At 44.2% G+C, this 16,720-nt stretch overlaps 1 protein-coding gene across 1 annotated transcript in view; it reads left to right on the forward strand.

Moving 5' to 3' along the window:
- Positions 1-16,720, forward strand: part of pla2r1 (phospholipase A2 receptor 1) — a 127,903-nt gene that overhangs the window by 33,477 nt on the left and 77,706 nt on the right. The window contains exons 3-7 of the mRNA XM_078228257.1: positions 8,854-9,027; positions 9,114-9,278; positions 11,521-11,634; positions 13,627-13,773; positions 15,183-15,371. Coding sequence (XP_078084383.1) covers positions 8,854-9,027; positions 9,114-9,278; positions 11,521-11,634; positions 13,627-13,773; positions 15,183-15,371 — 789 coding nt within the window. The remainder of the gene's footprint in view (positions 1-8,853; positions 9,028-9,113; positions 9,279-11,520; positions 11,635-13,626; positions 13,774-15,182; positions 15,372-16,720) is intronic.

Here is a 16,720-nt window from a genome sequence, read left to right on the forward strand (position 1 = left end):
TTAGACATCCCCTTCCAAACCCACAACAACCTTGAAGGACACGGGTAGCAAGTGCATGGGAATACTGCCATCTGCAAGTTCCCCTCCAAGTCACCCACCATCCTGGCTTGGAGCTATGTCACCTTTCCTTCACTGTCACTAGGTCAAAATCCTGGAACACCCTTCCTAACAGCACTGTGGATGTTCCTACAGCACATGGACTGCAACAGTTCAAGAAGGCAGCTCACTATCACCTTCTCAAGGGCAATTAGGGATGGGGAATAAATGCTGGCCTAGCCCACATTCCATGAACAAATAAAAAACATGTCTTGTTCCCCTATCACCCCTGTGCTTGCTACATTGGTTCTCAGCATGTAGATTTTAAAATTCTTATCCTTGTTTTCAAATTGTTCTATGGCCTCACCCCTCCCTAATTTTGTAATCTCAGCCTCACAACCTTCCGAGATATCTACATTCATTGAATTCCATTATTTTAATCACTTCACTATTGATGCCTGTGCCTTTAGCTGCCCTGAGCTCTGGAATTTCCTCCTTATGTTTCTCATTTCTTCATCTCTCTTTCCTCTTTTGTGATGCTCCCTAAAACCTACCTCTTTGACCAAGCCTTTGGCCATCTAATCCAATGCCTATTATGTGGCTTGATGTCAAAATTTGCTCCATAATGTACCTATGAAACATTTTATTGGATCGTTTTATTATGTTAATGGTGTTACATAAATTTGTCATGTACAACAGCCAATCACTAAGATTGGACAGTGGGAAGCAGTGTTTCCTCTCATGCAGCTGATTAATAGGTTCCAGTAGCCATTTAAAAAGAATCGACCAGTTAAAATAAATTACCTGTTGAATGGCAGAAAATAATTGTGGCAACATATTGTGAACTCACTGCTTGGTGCATGTATAATGCAAGCACTCATTCACCTCCTAAGGTCCATGTACAGGGGTAACCACATTCAGTCTTTTCAGAACCTCCTACCTATCCTGCTGCATGTTGTAGGAATGTTTTCCTTTTCTCCAGAAATGGAGACCATTATAGCATTTCCAAAGTTCCTGTGAAGCAGGCAGTTCTAGAACTTGGGCCTGGGCACGTAATCATTTTCCTCACAGTCAGCTAGAACAGCTTGAAAAGAAAGGAACATCAGCAATTAGAGTTTTGACCTTCTAAGAATTGCTGCAGTCTGAGGATGAGAAATTGGGCTCATTATCACCTTTTCTTAGGCACTACCTGTACCATGAGAGATTCAAAGCGATATGCATGCATTCTTGTGGAGCGAATGCCTTGTTGGTGATGTATGCACACAGTGAATCTCCATTAGAAGTACGCAGAGCAAGCAGATTTTGATTTCAGTCAGTGTGTAGCAATGATTTGACACTGGCTCAGTGCTCCAGCAATGCCAACTCATAGCTGAACATGTGTTCAACAGCAGGAAGGATCCCTGCCAAGACTTTTTAAGAGATCGTTAAATCCTTATACATGAGCTGGTGGATGATTGATTTATTCTGGCTATTGCTATGATTCCACAGTTGTGTGGTACTTTTTGGGGTTGTTTCACATTGTAAATGCCTAGAGTGGTGCAGCAGGCGCTAAAGGACTTTTTGTTGATTTTACAACGTGCGCACAAACAGATTTCCCTATTGGAATCGATCATGACTTAGAGAATGAACAGAGACCACGACTATCAGGAGAAGCTGCTGCAAGACGGAGGAGGAGAAAGGATCTCAGCAAGAGACACATCTGCCCAGGGTATTCAGGGAGCAATGCTCCCACCTGAATCTCAGCAAGCAAACATAAGCGAGATGTCTGTTGCTTCAATCAGGATGTCCTCATTGCAACCTCAGACAGGGCAAGAACCAGAATGCCAGTGGCTGTGAAGAGGACCATAGCCGTGAACTCTTAGTTGTCTGGCTCCTTCCAGGTGGGAGCGAGAGATATTTCAGTTTTCTGTCTCCTGTTGCATAATAGGTTGCATGAGGCTCTCTATCCAACAAATTAACTAAATTACATTCTCTTTTGTAAAAGACAAGCAGGTAAAGTGAGCACATAACAGTGCTACTGTTACAGGCTTCCAAATGGTGCAAGAGCCCATTGGCTGTGCACACATTGCTTTGTGGGAGCCACATGTCAACACTGCCCTGCACCAGAAGCAAAACAGAGTCCACTTCCTGATGTGTGACCATTGGCAGTGAATCATGCAGGTAACCGCCTCCTATCCTGACAAGTCATAATGCTTTCATTTTATAGAGTCTGCCATGTCAACTGCATTTGAGCCAACATGGCTCTCTCCCATTCTGTGCTATTTTTCATTGTAAGACGGGTCGAATTCACATCCTGTGTGACTCACTGCATGTGCTCCAGCCACAGTGTGTCTTCTCTTTAAAAGTTTCAGGCTTTCATCTCAGGCTAACTTTAGCTGGTGCTTGCAAGTTAAGATTTTGGGCCATCTACAGATGTGTGCAGCCAATAACCATTGGAGTTAATACTGGCTGCACCAAGCAATCACTCATAATCAGGCAGCCTGCATGTCACTGAATTGACGTGGGTGAATTGCACATGGCGATGTGCGCAGCTCTGTTCAGGAGCTAAAAGAAAAAATGCTGGAAATCTCAGCAGGTCTGACAGCATCTGTAAGGAAAGGAGCTGACATTTCGAGTCCAGATGACCCTTTGTCAAAGCTAAAAGGCATAGAAAGTGGGAGATATTTATACTGTAGGGTGAGGGAACGAAAGATGAGTCATAGCCACAAAAACAAGGGGAAAGACTGTTACTGGCAGTGCATAGAATAGAAGGTGTGAATGGCAAAACTCAGGCAAAGGACCACTTTGCTGAGCACCTTCGGTCTGTGCGCAATCAGGACCCTGACCTTCCATTGCTTGCCATTTTAACACACGATCCTGCTCCCATGCCCACATGTCTGCCCTTGGCCTGCTGCAATGTTCCAGTGAAGCTCAACGCAAACTGGAGGAACAGCATCTCATCTTCCGGTTAGGCACATTACAGCCTTCCCGTCTCAACATCAAATTCAACAACTTCAGATTAGCTCTACCCCACCCCGACCTTTTTGTTTTCATTATTTTTAACTGTTCTCTACCTATTATTTCTTTATTGTCTTTATTTTTCTTTCTCCCCAACTCTTTCCCCCTATTTTGTCCTCTCTTTTCTTACCTTTTCTCCCCCTTTGCTTCCCCCTTCCCCCTTTTCTCAATTTTGCCTCTCTCCCACCCATCTCCCCCCTTCCCCCACATCTTCACCTGTCACAGCTTGCCCTCTGATTTCAGCTTCTCTGCTGTTTGGCCATTCACGCCCTCTATTCCCTCAATGTACTGCCATTAGCAGCCTTTCCCCTTGTTTTTGTGGCTATGACTCATCTTTCATTCCCTCACCCTACAGTATAAATATCTCTTATTTTCTATGCCTTTTAGTTTTGACAAAGGGTCAGCTGGGCTCGAAACGTCAGCTCTTTTCCCTCCTTACAGATGCTGCCAGACCTGCTGAGATTTTCCAGCATTTTCTCTTTTGTCTCAGATTCCAGCATCTTCCAGTAACTTGCTTTTATCCTGTGTTCGGGAGCTATCCAGTTCAACCCCTCAAACTCTTTGCTTGTCTCTTGCCACAGCATTTCCTGCACATGTAGAAAATGCAGAGAGAACGTACTGCATTCTAATTGTGGTAATGATCTGATTATACTGAATTCGGCAAGGTCAACTTCCCTCCTTTCCAACGTCAGAGTGCAGGCATGCACCCTTTTGTCCGAGATTTGGGATTTCTTTATGTCCTCCAGCTGCAGCAGCTTTATAAGAGTCATAAACCATAACTGCAGGAAGTAGTTTTGAATGCTAATCTACTATCTTGATACATGCTTGCGAGTTGAGAGTACTGGAGTGGTGAATTGTTAGATGACAGTGTCTTGGCAGCTTTCTGGATTTATGGCATGCTCAAGTAGAATAAGGTCATTGCCATTGCATTTTTGCTGCATGTGCATAGAATGAGAGTTCGATCTATTTATAACATTGAGGGGATTATCATACAGACATTTGAGTGCTACCTGCTTTCACTCAGTTGCTCCTTATGTCTGTGAGAATTCTGCTGTTCTGTGGAATTGAATATTGCCCTCTTTTTCTTTTGTTTCACTGTGTACGATCAGAATTGAATACCGCATTGGTAGTATCATTAATTTAGAGAGCTACTATGTGGCTGGAACAGCATAAGTCACATATTGCTGCCTGAAAAGAAATTCAAGGGAATGGTGACCTGGACTGGGATAAAGCATGCTGTGCTGCCGCTGTAAGTGGATTGTATACCATCTGCCAAGAATCGGCATTATTTAGTGAGATCAGGAGAGCAGGGGAGTGCTTTAATCAAAGCCATCTGCAGTACTGTTAGAATGCATAAGTGAGAGAACTTGGGAATGTTTGTGAAGGCTGACCCTTGAGAACCTGTAATCTATTCTCTTCCACCTTCTTCCGTCGAGAAAAAGACACAAAAGTCTGAGATCACGTACCAACTGTCTCAAGAACAGCTTCTTCCCTGCTGCTGTCAGACTTTTAAATGGACTTATCTCGCACTAAGTTGATCTTTCTCTACACCCTAGCTATGACTGTAACACTACATTCCACACTCTCTCATTTCCTTCTCTACGAACGGTATGCTTTGTCAGTATAGGACGCAAGAAACAATACTTTTCACTGTATACTGATACATGTGACAATAATAAATCAAATGAAATCAAAACATCCATATTACATGCCTTCGTAACATGAGGTGGACTCTTACTAGTTTAAAAATGTTCCTGTTGTCGGGACCAAAAGCAAGCCCCAATCCCCACTGGTGTAGCCTGGCTGCGCAGCGTTGCAGTCTTCTGGGTGGCAATTTACAGGTTGCCTCCACATTCGCCATCCAACTCAGTACACCAGGTGGTTCAATCAGAGGACCCAGAACTCTGGAAGATGGACGGGAGTTGTTGAGGTCGGTGACAGACAGTGAGGATACCTCAAAAGGGAGCCTTTTGAAAATTCGGAGATAAAGAGTGGCCACAGGGTGATTCACATGGCCACAGTTGTGGCCATCTCATCGCTGCAGCTCATTGCTGGGGCAATTGAGAGGAGGTGTCAGCAATTCCCAGCCTGCTTTTGACAGCAGCTGTACCTGTCAACAATTCAGCCTCACCAGGAAGGACCTGTTCAACATTGGGAAGATTTATTTCTGGAACTTTCCCCAACTGAACCTTTAATTGGTCTAATTGACAACCCGTTGCTACTGAATTGGCCCTATCTCTGCCAAGCTTGCTTGGAGGTGGAAATGGGTTGGGGAAGTGCTATTTTCACATTTTTCTTCACCTCCAATCCTGTCTCCGTGGAGCTGATAAGATTCCATGGTTTCAACTTTGGCTTAGTGACAGCACATTTGCCTCAGTCAGAAGTTTGTAGGTTTGAGTCTATTCCCGAATCTTGAGCCCAGAGCCTCAGTTTATGCTTCAGTGAGGAATGGCTGAGCTGTTGAAGATAGCCTGGGTGGGATTTTACAGCTTTGCTAGTCCCAAAACCATAAAATCCTGCCCGAGGTCAATGGACCTTGCCATGGTCCGCCCGTCACCGGCTCCGATTCCTGTGGTGGGCGGGGTGGTAAACTTCCGGCTGGGTCTTTCAGGTCAGATGTTGGTCTGCCTCCCTTGAATGGATGTAAAAAATCCCATCTTGTTATTTGAAGAAAAGCAGGGGCGTTCGCCTTGGGTCTTAGCCAATTGTATCCATGAAACAACATTATTAAAACAGATTATGTTATCTTTAAGTTAATTGATATTTATGGACCCAATGTGTGTACAAATTGCTTGCTGCATTTTCCTGCATTACAATAACTATACTGTGAAGTGTTTCCAATGTCCTGAGGGTCTGAAAGAAGCTTCATAAGTGCAAGATTCTGCATTTGTTCTAGACTGAATTTCATACTCTTATTGCGCATATATTATGTAGAGAGGCGCTAAATATTTGGGGAAAATATTTCAGAGTTATGCCCCTGTAAATAGTCTGAATTTGTAGGAACACCCCAAGGAATTGGTGGTGGTGGACTTCTCCATTCGATTGGATGATACTTATAGAATATCTAAGGACCCTTTGACCTTAGGCCTGCTAGTTCCAATCAGTCTTGCACCTTCAGTCTGATTCCCACGCAAATTCTTGGCAGGGAGCGGGCTTGCTCTAGCCAAATAACTGAATGCACAGAGGCACGGACAGACTGAGCACACATTGCCTGAATCTGCCCATTCAGCACCACAACTAGGAGGGAAGAAAAAATAGAACATAGAACATTACAGCGCAGTACAGGCCCTTCGGCCCTCGATGTTGCGCCGACCAGTGGTACCAATCTAAAGCCCCTCTAATCTACACTATTCCAATATCATCCATATGTTTATCCAATAACCACTTGAACGCTCTCAACGTTGACGAGTCTACCACTGCTGCAGGCAGGGCATTCCACGCCCTTACTACTCTCTGAGTAAAGAACCTACCTCTAACATCTGTCCTATATCTCTCACCCCTCAATTTAAAGCTATGTCCCCTCGTGCTAGCCAACACCATCCGAGGAAAAAGGCTCTCACTATCCACCCTATCTAATCCTCTGATCATCTTGTATGCCTCTATTAAGTCACCTCTTAACCTTCCTCTCTCTCACGAAAACAACCTCAAGCCCCTCAGCCTTTCCTCATACGATTTTCCCACCATACCAGGCAACATCCTGGTAAATCTCCTCTGCACCCTTTCCAACACTTCCACATCTTTCCTATAATACGGCGACCAGAGCTGTACGCAATACTCCAAATGCGGCCGCACCAGAGTTTTGTACAGTTGCAGCATGACCTCCTGGCTCCGAAACTCAATCCCTCTACCAATAAAAGCTAACACACCGTACGCCTTCTTAACAACCCTATCAACCTGGGTGCCAACTTTCAGGGATCTATGCACATGAACACCCAGATCCCTCTGTTCATCCACACTACCAAGTATCTTACCATTAGCCCAGTACTCTGTATTCCTGTTACTCCTTCCAAAGTGAATCACCTCACACTTTTCCGCATTAAACTCCATTTGCCACTTCTCAGCCCAGCTCTGCAGCTTATCTATGTCCCTCTGTAACCTTGATGTGGAGATGCCGGCGTTGGACTGGGGTAAACACAGTAAGAAGTTTAACAACACCAGGTTAAAGTCCAACAGGTTTATTTGGTAGCAAAAGCCACACAAGCTTTCGGAGCTCTTAGCCCCTTCTTCAGGTGAGTGGGAATTCTGTTCACAAACAGAGCTTATAAAGACACAGACTCAATTTACATGAATAATGGTTGGAATGCAAATACTTACAACTAATCAAGTCTTTAAGAGACGAAACAATGTGAGTGGAGAGAGCATCAAGACAGGCTAAAAAGATGTGTATTGTCTCCAGACAAGACAGCCAGTGAAACTCTGCAGGTCCACGCAACTGTGGGAGTTACAAATAGTGTGACATGAACCCAATATCCCGGTTGAGGCTGTCCTCGTGTGTGCGGAACTTGGCTATCAGTTTCTGCTCAGCGACTCTGCGCCGTCGTGTGTCGCGAAGGCCGCCTTGGAGAACGCTTACCCGAATATCAGAGGCCGAATGCCCGTGACCGCTGAAGTGCTCCCCAACAGGAAGAGAACAGTCTTGCCTGGTGATTGTCGAGCGGTGTTCATTCATCCGTTGTCGCAGCGTCTGCATAGTTTCCCCAATGTACCATGCCTCGGGACATCCTTTCTTGCAGCGTATCAGGTAGACAACGTTGGCCGAATTGCAAGAGTATGTACCGTGTACCTGGTGGATGGTGTTCTCACGTGAGATGATGGCATCTGTGTCGATGATCCGGCACGTCTTGCAGAGGTTGCTGTGGCAGGGTTGTGTGGTGTCATGGTCACTGTTCTCCTGAAGGCTGGGTAGTTTGCTGCGGACAATGGTCTGTTTGAGGTTGTGCGGTTGTTTGAAGGCAAGAAGTGGGGGTATGGGGATGGCCTTGGCGAGATGTTCGTCTTCATCAATGACATGTTGAAGGCTCTGGAGGAGATGCCGTAGCTTCCCTCTGTAACCTGCCACTTCCCTCCGCACTGTCTACAACTCCACCGACTTTAGTGTCATCCGCTTATTTACTAATCCATCTTTCCACGCCCTCATCCAAGTCATTAATAAAAATGACAAACAGCAGAGTCCCAGACTCTTTTAACTTTTGGAATACACTTCATATTCTCAATCACAATCTTGATGTAAAATAACTTAATCTTTCTTGCAATATGTGCAACTTACAACTGATTTTATAACATCTTAAAAGATACTCCAAGACTATCAAAACTCTCTAAAGAGTGTCGAGAAACCTTGGTTCCATTGGGTGAACTCTCAAATACTTCAAGTTACAATAGTGAAAGTCACCTCACAGCCAAGCTGAAAATTTATTCTTCAATGTTAACAGTTTAGTTTTCTATAGAAAACTTTTCAGCCAATAAGTATTTGTAGTAGGGGAACATGCTATAGTAAGAATACCACCTGGAAGATGCAGTACTCAATGCTATCAGCCAACAGCGCTGTCTCTTCCTCCTACTCAAGGCTCACAGTTGCGTGATCCAAAGATTTTTTGTTTGGTCAACAGTACTTATCGGGAAGTCTGGAAGTACATGAGAATATTATTTGGACTCACTACAAGCCCATGTGTCACCGTGTGGCAGTACTGTTAGATCTTTAAGGTTATTACATTGGTGATAAGACAGAACTTTAACTGATTATTATCTGATTTAACAGATATTTGCATTCAGAAAGTATACGAGCGTTGGTTAAAAAAAAATCCTTAATGTTTTATTTTTCAGAAATTCATACTGTACTCGGAAACTCCCGTGGGATGCCTTGTGCTCTGCCATTTAAATATAATAATAAATGGTACTATGACTGTACTAATGAAGGAAGAGAAGATAAACTCCTTTGGTGTTCAACTACCAGCAGTTATGATGTTGATGAAGTATGGGGGTTTTGCCCAAATTTAGGTAAGAGTTTAAGATAGTTGTGCACCATTTGCAGTTTAAAATTTCTAACTTCCAACAAATAATGATTGATGTTTTGCTTTTTATAGATCCCGGATGTGATATGGTTTGGGAAAAGGATCCCATTTCACAGACTTGCTATCAATTTAATCTTCTGGCTCTTCTCTCTTGGAATGAGGCCCGTGCTTCATGTCAGGCACAAGGAGGAGACTTGCTGAGTATCAGAGATCTGGAGGAACAGGAATACATCAGCAGTAAGTTTATAACCAAGGAGTGGTTCTGATCTGAACCTGAGGCAATTGTAAATATGTCATGGACACCTATTTTGTAAAGGTTTTTGTTCAGCTGTGTTTTAAAATTTCTGCGTTTTAACTCATGCCTTTATTGTCAGCACTGATAAACACCCCTTCACGTAGCTGCTTCTATATGAAGGACATTTTTTTATTTATTTTAATGGACTAAACATAAAGTACTGGCAGCAGACCAGCTGCCACCATTTGCCACAAAACAAAGTCAATGTTCTACCTCCGACATCTTACACAAAATCACTGACATCAATTTTAACAGAAATGCATGAACTGAATAAACAGATTTTTAGGTTCAAAAAACCATGGGTGCAATTCTCCCCAGACTTGCACAGTGTGATGGATCAGGAGGGAAAAGCTGGGTGAAACTCATTGGTTTCACAAACACTTTTTCTCGCCTGATTTCCCCACACACTGTGCAGTTTCAAAGTGCTGGCGAAAACACACAGCCAGCTGGAGGGGCGGGGCCTAAACATGCCGGCAACGCCAGGATTCTGAAATCAGGACGCCATTTTGTTTATGAAAACAAGCTGATTTAAATATTGAAATGTTGATTTGAATCCTGTTAGTGGGCCCGGGAGTGAAGTCTAGCGTCGTCACCTCCCCCCCCCCCCCCGCAACTCCCCACTAACAGGGAACTGGCGGCCCGACACCGCTGGAGGCCCGACCCCACGAATGCCCCCCAGGAAGTCAGGGGTAAGGGCAGGTGCCTACTGGGCATTGCCAGCCTGGCCCCTGGCACTACCCAAGGGGCAAACTGGCACTGCCCAAAGGGCACCTTAGCACTGCCCACCAGGCATCGGGGAGTGCCAAGAGGGTGGGGCTAGAGGGGGTGGGGCCTATTGGGGCAGGGCCTATAGGGGCGATGGGTGGGGGTGGGGCATCCCGTTGCCACTCCGCAGTCAGGTTCAGTGGCAGAGGGAGGAAAGGGGATGATTGGGGGGGGGGGGGGGGGGGGGGGGGAGGTGGGACTGTCGGGGTGGGGGTGGGGCTGCTGGGGGGGGAGGGGGAGAGGTTGGGGAGACCAGGGCTGCCCAGATGGTGGCGGGGGGGGGGGGGTGGAATTTGGGACTGGCCCAGAGACATCTGGGAGGCAGCGATCGGGAGCACTGGGGCGGGGTGGGGGGTGGGGGAGGTCACACAGGCAGCGATGTGGGGTCGTGGGGCTGGCCAGCAATCGGGAGACCAGCCATCTAGGGCTACTGCGCATGCACCGATCTCCGCTATGACAGATCGGCGCATGCGCAGTGGCCTGCAGTGCTATGCTGCCGGCCTCTCCAGCGGGAATATGCCCCATCCCCAGATTTTCATCTCACTAGTGCACTCTGCAGTGTTCAGAGTGTGGGAGATTCATTTTGAAAATCCCGCTAAAAATACCAGCGGGTTTACTCCAGTTTTTACGTGAATTCGGCACTGAGAGTTATTTTGGGAGAATTGCCCCCAATGTGATTAGAGCATGAGCTGCATTGCTGCATGATGCGTTTTGGAAATAGCACGGCAATTCACTTACCAGAATGACATTCATAGATTCATAGAACCTAGGCATTGCCCTGGTATTAAACAACTTGGGACAAAGTTTGCAGCTTTTGACATTGTGGCAGTCCACATTACTGACACAGGAAGAATTACTGGCAGCAGGAATGTCATCGTTGAATGGTGCAGTGATAGATGAAAGGTTTCAGCTCATCAAATGCATTGGTTACCGGATGAAAATTGCAGCACAGCTGGTGTGCAAGTCTAATCTAAATGGTTTCAATTAAAAACAAAAAAAATTGTATTCATGTTTTCAAAAAATTGCATTGCAATAATTGCATTATGGACAGTGGACTAGCATTTGGACACATCCAGGAATAACTGCTGCTTGAAATCACTTGAGTTATTCCGCTGACTGGTCACTCAGTGGGTAGAATAATAACTCAAATTTATAGCATAAACAACCATCATTATTCTTCAGTTTTATTCCGGGAAAAATAATTTCTTTGATGCACTAACCTGATGTGTGAAAACTATAGAAATATTAATTGGTCCGTGCAGTACCACATAACATTCATTTATTTTGTCGCGTATTTTTGGTTCATTGATGTATGCTTCTCTATTCTAACAAAGGATGTGACACAGAGTGAAACCTTCAATGCAATGCTGTAATAACTATTTCTGTTGAATTTCACACTGCAGTAAACTTTTGTTACAGAGCATTTGCAAAATGTTGGAATTCTGGCTTGGATAGGCCTCAATCATTTGGATGAAGCGACTGGGTGGCAGTGGTCTGATGGAGAACCTCTGAGCTTTATAAATTGGGACCCAGGTATTTAGGAAGATGTCTGGTTAATTTTATCATGAGTACTATCAATTAGATTTTTTTCATTTAATTTAAATTAAATTAATTTATTAAATTAATATCTTTGATTTTGGATTCCATAACTGCAATTTGTTAAGCCACCATAACCTATACCCTGACTCTCAATTCAAAATCTAGTTCTAAGTGATCGATTTCTGGAGAGAAATTTACTATGGTTAAATGTTTATTTATTAGTGTCACAAGTCGACTTAGCGTCATAGAGGTTTACAGCATGGAAACAGGCCCTTTGGCCCAACTTGTCCATGCCGCCCTTATTTTTTTTTAAAAACCCCTCAGCTAATCCCAATTGCCTGCATTTGGCCCATATCCCTCTCTACCCATTGTACCCATGTAATAATCGAAATGCTTTTTAAAAGATAAAATTGTACCCGCCTCTACTACTACCTCTGGCAGCTTGTTCCAGACACTCACCACCCTCTGTGTGTAAAAATTGCCCCTCTGGACACTTTTGTATCTCTCCCCTCTCACCTTAAACCTATGCCCTCTAGTTTTAGACTCCCCTACCTTTGGGAAAAGGTATTGACTATCTACCTTGTCTATGCCCCTCATTATTTTATAGATCTCTATAAGGTCACCCCTCAACCTCCTACGCTCCAGAGAAAAAAGTCCCAGTCTATTCAGCCTCTCCTTATAACTCAATCCATCAAGTCCCAGTAGCATCCCAGTAAATCTTTTCTGCACTCTTTCTAGTTTAATAATATCCTTTCTATAATAGGGTGACCAGAATTGCGCACAGTATTCCAAGTGTGGCCTTACCAATGTCTTGTATAACTTCAACAAGACGTCCCAACTCCTGTATTCAATGTTCTGACCGATGAAACCAAGCATGCCGAATGCCTTCTTCACCACTCTGTCCACCTGTGACTCCACTTTCAAGGAGCTATGAACATGTACCCCTAGATCTCTTTGTTCTGTAACTCTCTCCAACACCCTACCATTAACTGAGTAAGATCTGCCCTGGTTCAATCTACCAAAATGCATTACCTCGCATTTGTCTAAATTAAACTCCATCTGCCATTTGTCAGCCCACTGGCCCAATTGATCAAGATCCCGCTGCAATTGGAGGTAACCTTCCTCACTGTCCACCATGCAACCAATCTTGGTGTCATCTGCAAACGTACTAACCATGCCCCCTATATTCTCATCCAAATCATTAATATAAATGACAAATAACAGTGGACCCAGCACTGATCCCTGAGGCACACCGCTGGTCACAGGCCTCCAGTTTGAAAAACAACTCTGTACAACCACCCTCTGGCTTCTGTCAAGAAGCCAATTTTGTATCCATTTAGATACCTCACCCTAGATCCCGTGAGATTTAACTTTATGCAACAACCTACCATGCGGCACCTTGTCAAAGGCCTTGCTAAAGTCCATGTAGACAACATCAACTGCACTGCCCTCATCTACCTTCTTGGTTACCCCTTCAAAAAACTCAATCAAATTTGTGACTTACATTAACACTGCAATGAAGTTAAACTGTGAAAATCCCCTAGTCGCCATACTCCGGCGCCTGTTTGGGTGCACTGAGGGAGAATTTAACATGACCAATCCAACGAACCAGCATGTCTTTCGGACTGTGGGAGGAAACCGGAGCACCCGGAGGAAACCCACACAGACAGAGGGAGAACGTGCAGACTGCACGCAGACAGTGGCCCAAGTTGGGAATTGATCCCGGGTGCCTGGTGCTGTGAGGCAGTAATGCTGATCACTGTGCCACCGTGCCACCCCAGTTAGAATGTTGACCCACCCCATCACCTGCCATCCCCACCCTCTCCATGACTTTTGTGACCTACCGCAGCAATTTGCATTCATTCCTCTTCATGCATTTTTCAAACTACACAAATGTTCCCTCATTGAATATGAGTGCATTCGGAATAGATTTAAATGTCAATTGCAGCAACTTAAATTTAAACCTTGCAATGTTATGTTCTGTAGATCAGCCTCGGGGCTCATTGCGGGGGACGTACCATTGTGGAATGCTGAATTCTAAATTAAATTATCGCTGGAGTAGTGCTGTGTGTGAAATAGCCCTGCCTTATATTTGTAAAAAAATGACCAACTCTACAAAAGTGGAACCCTTTGGTAAGTTAGGATTCCTCTGAATATTTCTTCTCTCTATTTCTTACTTGTATGTACTAAATTAAATAAAGCATTATTGTAGAACATTACCAAGGATGATGTGACCTTCCAACATTTTGATCTCGTGGCTTCATGTGTGAATTTGCAACGAGCATCCATGAACTCTTGAACTCTGGAGGCTACCCTAACTAAGGCCAATCCTTCCCTCACCCAAATGTCCTTTGTGCATACACTTCCAACAGGAAGTGCTGATCAGCAAGCAGTCCAGAAACAGGAAGCCTGCAATAATAGAGGTTTTATTTACCTTAGCTTGGAATGCTGAGATGAATTGTAGCTTTGCCACTGCTGCCCTGGCTGAGATCAACTAACAGAGTCAAAATGAACAGAATTTGAACTTTGGGTCCTCCTGCTCCTTCAGCTCAGTTTGAAACTGCTTGGCTCATTTAGCCTGTGAGTTAAGAAGAAAGCTGAAGCTAAAAAAAAGTCACCTACTTTGTTATTTTTCAATGTTCGTCCTTGGGACATGGGTAAGGCAATACTTATTCCAGATCCTGGTTACCCTCAGGGCATTTAAAAAGGCAACCACATTGTGTGGGACAGGAGATGTATGTAAGTCGGACGGGTTCATGGATGAGAGGGGTGTGGAGGGGTGTGGAGGGATATGGTCCAAGTGGAGGTCAGTGGGACTAGGCATAAAATGGTTCGGCACAGACAAGAAGGGCCAAAAGGCCTGTTTCTGAGCTGTAATTTTCTATGGTCCTATGGTTCTAAGTCAGACCAGGTTCTCCTCTCCCAGTCGGTATTTTGCAACAATCTGGCAGCTTTAATGATCAGTTACTCAGGTGTGTGCACAAAGTACAACATAAATGGAATTCACTTTGACAACTTGTTATGATGGGATTCTCATTTGTGTTCTGTGCTTTTTGCTTCTGCTACTTAATCCTGAAGTAGAACAGGCTTGAAATAGACAGTTCATTACTCTGTTGTGGCTGAGTGCTAACTCTCTCTTTTACACAAAGTCGAAAGTTGTGAGTTTAAATTCTACTTCAGTGGTGTGTCCACAATATCAATGCTGGCATGCCTGTGAAGCACAGAGGGAGCGCTGCACACTTGGAGGTGTCATCTTTTGGATGAGACCGTAAACTGAGGCTCCACTTCCAGGTGGTTGTTAAAGATTGCATGGTACCGTTTAGAAGAAAAAGAGGGGTGTTCTCCCCAATATCCTGACCAACCCTCAAACAGCAGCTAAAACCTCATCATTGTCACATGATGCCACATTTCCACCATTACAACAGTGACTACACATCACTAAGTACTTAATTGACTGTAAAGTGCTTTGGGAATTCATGTAATTGTGAAGAATTTTATGAAAATGCAAGTTTTTTTTTCTTTTTCTTTGACCTCAATGACAGAATTCTGGCAGTATAGGACCACACACTGTGAACCTGGCTGGCTTTCCTACAATGGGTTCTGCTATAAGATGCATAAGGAAGATTTGAACTGGAAAGATGCACTGACATCCTGTCACCTACATGGAAGTGAACTCATTAGTATGCACTCATTGGCGGATGTGGCTGTTTTCATTAACCAAATTAAAAACGGTGAGTACAGCCTCAGAGCGATAGCTGGTCCTTCTCAGGTCTGAGTTTATTGAGATCACTGGCCATGATTATCTCAACTCCCTACACTGTATACTCAACAACCGTGGACAATTCAAGCTGAAGCCACTCTTGGCACCTCATTGGGGTAGATAAAAGAGCACTTAAAACAGGCACTGGATGGTTGGACCATAGTGAATTGTAGTTCTTGGCAGGGGAAAGACTATAAGTTACCTTCCCTTTCTAAAATTCTATTATGTAGTGCTCGAGTATTTGATAACAACACAAGCTTACAGGATAGAATCGGCCTTGAATTTTCTTATCCACCATGTCCTCCTCTCGTGTATGCTGTTCAGCTTGCATGTCAGCTTCTGCTGTTGGCTCAAATGGATTGGCCTGCTGGATGGCAAAGCGTGTGCAACATGCAGCAGAGAACAGACCAGACTCCTTGGGATTAAACCAGAAAATGTTGACATACTGATCAGGGCAGCCAACATCTATAGAAAGAAACAGAGTTAATGGGTGGAATGTTAGAGTCCTGTCGCGGTGGGGGCCATTCAAAAGTCCGTTGACTTTGGCAGGACCGTATTATCCCCACTGGCATAAAATTCCACGCAATTTTTCAGGTCACTATGACCCTTCGTCAGAACTGATTCCTTAGAGGTTATACAGCAGGACACCTCCAGATCTATTTACCTAACAGCTTTCCAGAAAGTTGTCTGGCAAACCATTTGAGTTTTGCTACAAAGAGAATAATTCTCTGAAATCTGTTGATGTAATTGGTTGAGATTGTTGATATTTTCCATTTGTTTGCAATATACGAGTTAGGGAGCTTGTCAGTGCATATGAATTTGCAGCCAATTTGACCATACCTGTGTTCAGGTACTTTGCACCTGAATTGATACAACTCCATTGAATGTTTTTCTTGTTTCTGAACGACGATTAAATGTTGTGAGTTTTTTTGTAACATAGTCCCTACCATAAAGGTTTTTGTTTGCCAAGTGAATTGCCAAGTTTTTAGACAAATTTCTAAATAATCCTTCATTGATGAAACAAATCTCCTGGACGTGCATAGGGTAAACCACCTACTGCTTTGTGAGCTTCCTGCTCAAAGGTAGGTCCTTGGCAATTACTCACTGAACCACGGCAGTGTTCTGATTTTTTACTATGGGTGGAGCAAGGAGGCAGGCCTCGAACCTACCTCAGCCAGAACAGAGCTCGAACCTGTCCTGTTGATGTTAATCTAATCCACATGCAAGCCATCTAGCCAACTGAGCTAACCAGAATCTATGCACCATGTTGACCTAATTGCTGCCATGATATGAAGAGTATGAATACGAAGTGAAGAAAGA

Source organism: Mustelus asterias, chromosome 14, assembly GCF_964213995.1.
Source record: "Mustelus asterias chromosome 14, sMusAst1.hap1.1, whole genome shotgun sequence".
Lineage (NCBI taxonomy): Eukaryota > Metazoa > Chordata > Chondrichthyes > Carcharhiniformes > Triakidae > Mustelus > Mustelus asterias.